General features: G+C 37.1%; 2 protein-coding genes across 2 annotated transcripts; one reads left to right on the top strand and one right to left on the bottom strand.

Annotated features, from left to right (window-relative positions):
- Positions 1–4,691: 4,691 nt before the first annotated feature.
- On the bottom strand, positions 4,692–6,957 carry LOC128043120 (uncharacterized). Its single transcript, XM_052635315.1, has 3 exons — positions 6,625–6,957; positions 5,901–6,379; positions 4,692–5,660 (listed from the first exon to the last, which is right to left on the bottom strand). The coding sequence occupies exons 1-3, from the start codon at positions 6,745–6,747 to the stop codon at positions 5,576–5,578; spliced, it is 687 nt and encodes a 228-aa protein (XP_052491275.1). The 5' UTR covers positions 6,748–6,957; the 3' UTR covers positions 4,692–5,575.
- Positions 6,958–7,948: 991 nt separating this feature from the next.
- On the top strand, positions 7,949–10,436 carry LOC105790944 (uncharacterized). The gene has a single exon (XM_012618759.2). The coding sequence runs from the start codon at positions 8,159–8,161 to the stop codon at positions 10,088–10,090; it is 1,932 nt and encodes a 643-aa protein (XP_012474213.1). The 5' UTR covers positions 7,949–8,158; the 3' UTR covers positions 10,091–10,436.
- The last annotated feature ends 422 nt before the right edge of the window (positions 10,437–10,858 follow it).

Genomic DNA, 10,858 nt, shown 5'->3' with positions numbered 1-10,858 from the left:
GAACACAACTTGCAATGAATCTGGCGAACCCCTTTACCGCATCTTTTGGCGTACACTACTTCATCATATCTCTGGTAAACTCCTTGTAACACCTATAACCCGTATCCGTCGCCTGATTAGGGTTACAGAGCATTATCGTACAAATAAAACATTTAAACATATATTTCATATACTATCATAAACATAATATAAACCAATCAATCACATACATATCGTCCCTAAATTGAGCCCTCGAGGCCCTAAAAACACCATAGAAAAAATTCGGGACAAATTTGAAATCATTTGAAAGGTCCGGGAAAAAGTTATAAAAAATTGAATACAAGGGCCACACGGTCGTGTGCCACACACGATTGAGACACACGCCCGTGTCTCAGGCCGTGTAACCTTTGAACTAAGGACACACGGCTGTCTCCCAGCCCGTGTCCTCACCTGTGTAACTCTCTGAGTAGGGTCATACGCCCGTATGCCAGGCCGTGTGCTAGGCTGTGTAACTCATTAACTTGCATGCAAAGGAACCTTCAGGGGACACAAGGTCGTGTGTCACACATGGCTGAGTCACATGCTTGTGTGGACCCAAAATTCACCCAAAACAAGTCATTCCCAAAACCAATTCATGCATAAACATTTGAACCATATGTGAACACCTACAAAGCATCAAACCATACCTAAACATACATATATACGTCATTCCAAGGTCCTATTTCAGCTAACCAATATGCCATTCAAAGGCACCTCAAATGCAATCATCAAGACTTACCTAAACATGCATATTTTACCACTTACCATTCATCAATTACTAGTTCCAAAAACTTACCAAACATGCCTCAACTTGACCATTACTATTCCATCACAAAACATGTCATTTGAGCCATTCAAACAATGTCACAACTTATACAAGTTAATCCACCAACTAAACATTCATCACAATGACATTACAATTTAACATATACATGCCATTATAACCTTGGCCAAAACATTCAAAAACTACTGATATTTATGTTGGATAGTGTAATAGGTCTCCGACAAGCTTCCGATAATCTATAAAATATTAGAAAAAAAACTACGTAAGCACATAATGCTTAGTAAGTTCCTATAACATAAACACAATTTACCATTTCATTTGCATAATGTAAATAGCATAATTATTACACCAACTAATACCATAAGCTTGGCACAATGCCTATACAACTTTACCAAATACACAAGTTAGTGCATTTATACATGGTTCAAATGAATTCATCCATAATAAGTAACTTACAGATTTGTTCATCTCATTTAGGTCACCATTCCCTTTTCATAAGTACATGATACCTTCCATTTGAACACTTACCATTTCCTTTATTTTTCATACCCGTTGAACCATATAGAATATCATCGGAAACACGGGAAAGCTCACACGAAGTGTGCTTAAACATATAATTGTAACCTTTCCTTTACATCATTGCTCACACGAGCTTTGAAATGAGCCTGCTCACACAAGTTGTAGGTCGGAATGTAAGCTACACGATGCTGCTCACACGAGTTGTGGAGCATCTGCAACAAATGCAAGACCTCAACCATCAGTAGAACATTCAAGACCAGCACCCGAAACATGAAATCCTTAATGACATGTCATTTGTATCCTATGAATTCCTAAGATTCAACCGAGACTTCATAGCCGTCATAGCATTGATTTAATTACACATCAATCATTTGATATTATAATTAACATAATAACATACATTTAAATAACATGAATGTAACAACCGTTCATACGAACTTACCTCGACGACTAGGGCGTAGACAATTTCAATACATTCAATACCTCTAGTATTCAATTTAGTCCACAATTCATATTTATGAAAATTACCATTTTGCCCCCAACATTTTAACTTTTCACAATTTAGTCCTTAAGCTTAAAAATTGAAATCTAAGCATTTTAATCCCCCTTTCAAGCTAACTAATTTCTCTAAGGACTTAAACCAACCCATACCAATCATCATTTCATAAATTTCACATGAAGTTTACTATTTTTATAAGTTAAGTCCCTATATATAAATTTCATCAAAAATCATTTTACAAAACTTGTTTATTTCTCAACAAAGGTGTACAATCTATCATTTAACATAAAAAATTCAAAAAGGTTCATGGAAAGTCCCTAAACCTTAAAAAAATTTATAAATTGACCCCCGAGTTAGCTAGATTAAGCTAAAACGACCACAAAAACATAGAAATCATTAAAACTGGGATGAAAAAGACTCACCATGCACCAATCTAAGCTTAGCCGAACTTCAACCCTAAAAATGGCTATTTTGGTTCTTCAAATTTGGTGGAAGAAGATGGAAGAAGATGAAGTAATTTAGTTTTATTTATTTTAGCCTTAATTACACATTTACCTTTTTAACCTTTAAGTAATATCAAAATTTCATCAAAACCACATCATGAACATCCACTAACCACATAAATGGTCTAATTACCATTAAAGTCCACTTGGTTTCATTTTCATAGCTCTTTAGCCCTTTTAACTAATAGAAATCCACTTTTATACTTTTTACGATTTAGTCCTTTTCACTTAATTAATCATGCAAACATCAAAATTTCTTAACGAAATTTTAAGACAACCTTACTAAAATCCCATAAACATTAAAATAATAATTTACTCATCAGATTTGTGATCCCAAAACAACTGTTCTGGTTTCACTAAAAATGGGTTGTTACACTCCTTCATTGGTGAACTCCCAGTTCGTCGATACATTGGCGAACTCTCACTTGTGAAGCCAAAACTTCTAGGCCCTATCTCAGGATGTTACAATGTTAATTTTACCCTGTTGGAATTAATTGATAAAATACTGAAATATTCCAAAATACTTACAAGAAATTATCTCTATCCATAAAAATATAAAAAGGAGAACAAATTGACAATTATGCCTCTTGTAGTGCTATTATTGCTACAAATATACCCTCTAAATTGAAAGATTCGAGTAGTTTTAGAATTCTATAGAAATAGGGGACAATTATTTTAGTAAGGCCCTTTGCGATTTAGGGGTCAGTATTAATTTAATGCCACTATCAATTTATAGAAAACTTAGATTAAGGGAGTTAAAGAACACTTCAATAACGCTACAATTAGTTAATAGGTCTTTAGTATGCCCAACAGGTGTACTTGAAGACAAATTGGTTAAGGTGAGGAAATTTATTGTCCTAGTTAATTTCGTAGTCCTTGATTTCGAGGAGGATCAAGAAATCCCCATACTTTTGGGTAGGCTATTTTTGGCAACTTCTAGATCAACCATTGACCTCGAGAAAAATGAATTAACAATAAAAATCAATAGTGAACTAGATGCATTTCAATGTGACAAAGATTCCCAATATGAGGGATTAGAAAAAGAATTAGGGAATGAATGTTTTGCATTGTTCTATATAACCCTTAATTACCTTGATCAAAGGTATCTTTCGAGTGTGCTGTATATAGCCGAAATGGCTAGGGAGAGGAAATGTTCATTTTCTTTAGGGTACTCTTAGGAATAGATCCAGTGGAGACGAGGTGGGGCCTCTAGCTCAGAGGATTAGAGCACGTGGCTATGAACCATGGTGTTGGAGGTTTGAATCCCTCCTCGCCCACAACTGGCCCAAAAGGGAAGGACTTTTCCCTCTGGGGGTAGGAAAATCATGATCGAGATAGCGAATCCAAAGCTATGGAACTTGGGCGTGGGTCATTTGTCGAAATGGAGTGGCCTTTTATTTATTATTTATCGTATATTTACTTTTCTATTTTATATTTATATATAGTATTACCGGCTAAAACAAAATAAAATAAGCATATTTTTTTTTGTTTTACGCCCCATAACTCTTCCTCAGCCAGGGTTGGGCAAAATAGCAGAGCAAGTACAAGTATTAGTAGCATAGAAAAAATGTGCTCCTCGTCATTAAATTAATGTGTTTGCTCGCGGTAATTGTGGCCTCTCGGGAGAATTGATGACTGCATCTTTGAGGCATTTGCTAGTATTGGTCCATTTGAGAATTCTTAATTGAGGCATTTACATGGTCTAAGGGAAAGACACACATGGAAGTATTTGAACATAATAGACCCCTATGAATTTAGTGCGATGCTTGATAAAGGAAAAAAAAGTCAACATCAGATAGTAATAGATTGTTGGACGAGTTCGATAGCCATACTTAATTTTAATCATCGCAAAATTATCTTTGTAAATATGTAATTTTGTGTTTTTTTTTGGATTTTTGGAGGATTGTAATTATGAATTTTAATTTTAATTAGGTTAAAAATAAGTTAGTTTAGGGCTAAGATGACCTTAGAAGCATTTTTGAAGTGAATATGCACAACCCTAAAGAGTCTGAGACGCCCAAAAACATCAATTTCACAAAGCCCAGTACATGTCATGAAATAGGCAATCTTGTGTTGCGACACATTTCTTCAAAGCAAAGGACGTGGAAAACCCCAGGCCGTGTTGCGACACAGGTCCCCTTGTGTTGTAACACACTGCCTCAAAGCAAAATTTTTGAAAATTTCAAGCTTGTGTCATGACATGCATAAGCACGTGATGCGACACAACACTTCGAAGCAAAAGTCCTAAGAAATTAGGTGGCATGTTGTGACACAACATCGTTTTCTGTAATTTTTGGCCTGTTTTAACGCGTGGCCCGTTAGATTTCCTATATAAGACATATAGTTCCAGACTTAAAATACCATATTATAAACATTCTAAAAGTCATCCTCATCCTTGGAATCCGTCGCATGCATCCTCCATCTCCTCTGCTTCATTTCTACTCATCCAAGCTTCTATTTTGTTTCGGTATTCTTCTTCTTCTTCATCATCTGTCCATTTGTTTACTGGTCTTTTTCCTTCTCTTTTGCAAGAACAATGAATTGAACAACAACTCGAAAGCTATAAATCGTAACTGAGGTTAGGCGTTCTATTTTTGTTTATTGTTAAGTGATTTTGTGTTCTTCTGTTATTAGTATTAAATCTAATGGCACCATGCAAAGCACATCGCACTCAAGAACCATCAACTGCACATACCAGGCATGCGACACACCCCTTAGTACTCTAGCTTGATAGGTTTGCATATGCTAGAAAATCATTTAGGGTCATATAAGACACGCACGTAAATGCACTTACACCATCCCAAAGTTGTTTCAATTCGTCAATTAATGGCTGCAAGTAGATGTCAATGTCGTTACCAGGACCTTTTTTACATGGTATTATCATTGATAAAATGAGAAATGAAGCCTTCATACATGTCCATGGTTCCATGTTGTACGGGACCAACACCACCAGCCACGTACTAAGTGTGGTGTTCATTGTTCGAAAAGGATTGAAACCGTCACTTGCCAATCCTAGACGAATATTGCGAGGGTCAAAAGCGAAGTCCAAAAACTTCTCATCAAAAGCTTTCTAAGCTTTAGTATCAATGGGATGTCGGAGAAGTCCATCTTTGACATGAGAATGGTCATGCCAAGCCATAAAAGCCACAGTTGTGGATGACTTGAACAATCTTTTTAGTATCGGGATCAAAGGAAAGTACTTGAGGACTTTTGCAAGCTTTTAATGCGAATGGGTTGTTGTTGCTTCCCTAGCTAAATCTTCATTTCCTTTAACTGCACTTGTAACCCATCTCGAGAGCCCATATTTTTGACATGATGTAGCATTTGCATCCGAACCCTAATATAATGTACAATCATTTGGACATGCATGAATCTTGATATAACCAAGATAAAACTTCTTGAGAGTTTACTTTGATTCATAATATGTTGCAAGGAGCGAAGTGTGAAAAACATCATTTAATAAATCTAGTAATTCGGTAACTGATTTTGCTAACCACCTATTCAAGGCCTTTATATGAAAGAGTCGCAAGAGGAATGATATGGTAGACTATTTTTGACAATCGGGATAAAGAGGTACCTTGCAATCATCCATAAGATTTCACCAGTGGTTCGTCCAACATCCTCAGAAGGAAGCAAAGTGGAAACAACATCACCTCCGCCATTAACATGATCACCGTGACTAAATTCATCTCTGTCATGTACTGGCACATTTAATCCAATAACCTCCATTATCAAGTCCCTAGTTCCTAAATCAACATCAATATCATTCAAACTTCTCGTATGACTTGCCATATTGGGGGAATTTGATGAAAAAATTGACGCAGAAGTTTTGCCATGAAAAATCCATCTCTTATACCACTTCACAAAACAATATAGACGAAGATGATTATGTACAACTTTAGGGCGGAGGAGAAATCTATTATAGCACTTCTTGCATGGAAAATATATGTTCTGGTTGTTTGTGCTATTCTTGGTGGCATATTCAATGAATGAAGCTATTCCATTCATGTAAACCATGCTAAATTTGGGAGCATCAATCCAACTTTTGTCCAATGTCTACATCATAAACAATACATTGACTTAGCCATTTCAGCGAATATGTAAGGTGCATGTTCAGTATCAAACTTATTCATTATTTGCATACATACATATGAAATAATTCTATCACAAAATCATTCATGCAATGGATATTTGGGATAATATACATAAAAGTAAATAAAAAAAACCCCATTAAACTTGATGTAAGTGAATTTGAAATCATATGGATGGATAAATTTTCAAGATAGTGAAGATGGACATACCATTGTCTCTACCCCAAGATCGTGAATTCGTAAGGAAGCGAAAATTAGGGAGAATGAGAGACTAACGTTGGAAGAAAGAAAGCAAGATTCAAAAGACTTACAAAGAAAGTAAGAACGGAACATTTGGGTGTTTAAGTTTTGCAAAACAATTTAGAGACTTACGGAGATGATGATTGGCGTCTCTACAATCAACAACCTAGGAGACCCAAGAAAGTGTCTCCATAGGTAATCCAGAGAGACACGGCCTAATGTTTCCATTAGTTAGTTCCAAGGAGACACAACAGAAACATCTCCTTAAGTTAGGCCTAAGGAGACGCGCTGTGGTGCTGTCTCTTCAATGCCTACCTAAGGAGATGCTACTTATGTGCATCTACATATTGATGCGAGTCAATTTAAAAAGATGCAACCCTGATGCGTCTCAAGTCATGTGTCACCTTTAACATGTTTTGTTGTAGTGTAAAAAACATTGAAATTTATCTTTCCATCAATGATCAAAACCTTTAATTAAAGGAAGAATTTATTTTAACTAGAGTTTCATCTTATTGTTTTCTTTTCCCAAAATTTTGATTATTGCTTTCTTTGTTTTTTTTTTCTAAATTCTAAATTTTAATTTTTAAAGTTTTCTTTAAACAAAACCCCATTCCTCTTTATTTTATTTGTTTTAGTTGTAGGAATAAAATTCCATCGATTTCTATGGATTTGACTTGTTGCTTCTATTAATTATTCTTTTGAAATAGATTTTATTTTCGATGGATTCGACAATTGCACATTGCTTCAAAAATTTGATAAGAGATATATGATTTATATGGCTTACCTTAAAATAAAATACTCAAAGTCTACGGTGAGTCCTTATACTACTATGTAAAGTTCATTTTTAGTCTTTCTACTAAAAATTGCTCAAAATTTATCTTTATACATTAAAATTTATTCAAATTATGACATCATTACAAATTGTTATTAAGTTACTGATAAATTTAGTAAAATATATCATATCCAACTGATTTATTCATGACTCGACCTATAAAAAAATTAAGCATCCTCAAAAAACATACGTATTTTTGAACTACCAAATGATTGGAAAAAATACCTAACTTAATAAGTTTTCTCAGTGACACAATAATTAAAAAGTACATTGATTTTTTTGGAGATAGTTGAGTTTTTAGGTCATGATATATATTTGTTCAGTTTATTAATAATTTAAGGACAAATTGTAAAATTTAAAATAAAAATTAATATATGAGGAGTGATGTTTTTAGAGGGATTGAACTTAATATAAGTATTTAGGAGAGTAAATTGGAAGAAAGCCCAACAACCTCTTGAGAGGTTTGGGCCCATCACACCCATACCACCGCAAGTTCAACATCTACCTGAAGTCAGTCCCCTCTCCTTGTTTTCTCTGCAAACAAAACCTAATCGCAGAGATCCAAAGTAAAACTCCTCCGTTGATCCAATTTGAAGGCTGTAATCCCATAGCCCTGGTGGATCTGCCCTACCAGATCGATACATCATCCATAATTCGAAAACAAAACAAAAAATGTCGTGCTTGGCTCTCTCTCTCCAGCCAGCCAACGGATCTGACATCCTTCTCCAAACCCGAGAATGGTTCCCTCCTGCCCGTGCTCTAATTGCTCTCCACGCCTTCCGCCAGACCCGTCTTGCCTTCTCCAACAAGTCCCCTTCCTCCGTCGCTGCTACCTCCTCCTCTTCCTCCTCATCTACTGCCGAAACTAGTGCTGCCACTGAATCCATCGGCGACGACCCCCTTTCCGCCTCCAGTGGCCAACTAATCGTCGGCGTTGAAAGTAAGTATCGCGTTGTTTACCGCCTTGTAAACTCCATTTACGTCCTCGGAATCACTACTGCCGATCACGACAATTCGATCAACGTATTTGAGTGCATCAATATCGTTAACCAAGCCGTTAGTGTCATCGTGACGGCCTGCCGTGGCGTCGACGTCACCCCTGAAAAGCTCTCCCGAAAATACGCCGAGGTTTACATGGCACTCGACATCGTCCTACGTGGAGTCAGCAACATCCGTCTCGCTGCCATGCTCTCCTATATGCACGGCGACGGGATTGCCAAGATGGTCCATTCCGCACTCGACACTGAAGCCAAGATACGTGGTGCTGACACGTGGCCTGCCGTCGAACTTCACTCCACCGAACACCAATCCAACATTGAAGCCTTTTCCAATGCGAGTTTCGAATTGCCTCCGGAAACTCTAGCGGCTGGCGATCAGAAAGTTTCAACGATTGTACCTCAAAGTACAATTGAGCAAGACGAGAAAATGATTAAAGCAGAGGAATCAGAAGCAGAGAAGGATCCATTTGCTGCCAGTGAGGCCATAAATAAGCAAGAAGATTTAGTTGGAGGGTTTAAGAAGACGAAGGATCCATCAGCTACTGATTTAACATTGGCGTTGGCAGGGTTAGAGGTGACTACATTGCCCCCGGCTGAAGCAACCCAATCTACGGACATTACTGTTGAAGGGTTTGAGGGGAAGTACGGAGGAATTGAGTTTGGCAGTGAACAGGCTACTCTTGGAGAAGCTTTTGAAGGGTTTACTGATGCTTGGGGTGGAGGCTTGGATGCTTCGGAATTTTTGGAAAATAAAAAGGTTAAGAAACAGGAAGGGCTTAGTGGGCTTGAACTTTTGCAAACTGGGGATAGTGCTGCTCCAACTGCAGCTGCGGCTGGTGCTGATGGAGGGAAGTCTCTTGAGAATCTTTTGGTGAAGAGTACTGAGATGAAAGGTCCCGAAATGTATATCTTGGAGGAGATCAGTGCGGAGTTTAGGGAATCATTGCTCGCTAGAGTTGGACTAATGGGTGTGGTTTACTTGAGAACGATGCCTCCTAGAGTTTCTGGTGATAAGGATACTGAGTTTTCATTTCGTGTTGAAGGAACTAGTTCGGTTAAGAGGTTTGTTATACAGAGTTCTCGGTGTAGTAGCCTAGGAAATGGAATGTTTCATGTTAGAACTCCCCCATCTGAGGAGCCTATACCAATTTTAAAGTACAGTTTGTTACCTAGGTTGACACCATTGCCTCTGAGAGTTAGGTTGATCAAGCGTCTTAGTGGGACATTACTTTCTGTGATGATACAGTATGTTTCAAATCCGGAGTTACTAGCACCATTGACTGATGTAACTTTTGTTCTGAAATTGCCCGTTGATCCAACATTGTTAAAGGTTTCACCTAAAGCTGTGTTGAACAGATCAGAGAGAGAACTGAAGTGGCATGTGCCAGAGGTTCCACTGAAGGGTACTCCTGGCAAATTGAGGGTAAGGATGCCTTTGGATTCTGCTGACATTGATGAAGAACTAGAAGTTGTTGGTTATGTAAAATTTTCAGTGCAAGGAGCTACTTCATTGTCTGGGGTCTGTCTAAAGCCTGCTACCGAGGGTAAGACAGATTTTTATGAGGTAAATCATCGGTATCAGAGTGGGGTTTATACATGCAATTGAATTCTGATGAGATTGTTTTTTCCATACAAAATTTCTGTTTTCTTTTAATATTCCTTTCTCTTTTCAAGGAGATATGCGTTTGCTCACTTTTGTAGAATTACTGGATATTCTGTTTGTAATCTAGAACATCTTCTGTCAAAGCTTCTGTTTCTTGTTGTTGACTTGACCATTGATTTCTACTGGCGGCTTGTGAATTTAATTGTTGTATCTATTTGCACTTTGGACTCTCTCATGGAGCACATTATATTCTTGCGGAACTGTAACCATGTAAGCATGACTGCTCGTTTCTATATTGTTACAGAACACTGGTTTTGTTTCTGGAATGGATGTCTTATTTTTATTTGTAGCCCCTTCTTTATATGTTAAAACTTGCTGCCTCAGGTTAAATTTTGCTAGACATAAGTAGGTCGTAATGGTTGAAACTAGAGTAATGATACTGTTAGGTTTAGTGCAAGTTTAAATTTTTATTTGTAGTGGGCCAATGGGAATGTGTAACCTAGCTTATATTCTTTCAAATGATTTTGTGTTATGAACCTGACTGATGTAGTTGAGAGTCCAGCTAGATTAAGGGGAGATGATTGAAAAACTATTTTTCCTATGGAGACTCTAAATTTTAAGCTTTTACCCTTATTTACTCTCTTTTTCTTATGAGACTGATCACGATAGCAGTATTTTCATTCTGAGGTTAGTTCCCTAACTATTTAACGACCATAAAAGGTTCACCTGGAGAGGGAACTGAAAGGAAAGAAGTAAAAGAAGTGAATACTT

This window comes from Gossypium raimondii, chromosome 8, assembly GCF_025698545.1.
Source record: "Gossypium raimondii isolate GPD5lz chromosome 8, ASM2569854v1, whole genome shotgun sequence".
Classification (NCBI taxonomy): domain Eukaryota; kingdom Viridiplantae; phylum Streptophyta; class Magnoliopsida; order Malvales; family Malvaceae; genus Gossypium; species Gossypium raimondii.
The sequence above is the reverse complement of the archived record's forward strand: the minus strand, read 5'-3'. Positions and strand labels throughout refer to the sequence as shown.

What these genes read in the sequence shown, in the direction of transcription:
- LOC128043120 (XM_052635315.1), bottom strand. Translation starts at nt 6,747, where the DNA reads ATGTTCCGTTCTTACTTTCTTTGTAAGTCTTTTGAATCTTGCTTTCTT. An exon ending in ATCTTGGGGTAGAGACAATG is followed by an intron (nt 6,380 to 6,624) that starts GTATGTCCATCT and finishes TTTATGATGTAG; the next exon opens with ACATTGGACAAAAGTTGGAT. An exon ending in ATCTTATGGATGATTGCAAG is followed by an intron (nt 5,661 to 5,900) that starts GTACCTCTTTAT and finishes ACATTATATTAG; the next exon opens with GGTTCGGATGCAAATGCTAC.
- LOC105790944 (XM_012618759.2), top strand. Translation starts at nt 8,159, where the DNA reads ATGTCGTGCTTGGCTCTCTCTCTCCAGCCAGCCAACGGATCTGACATC.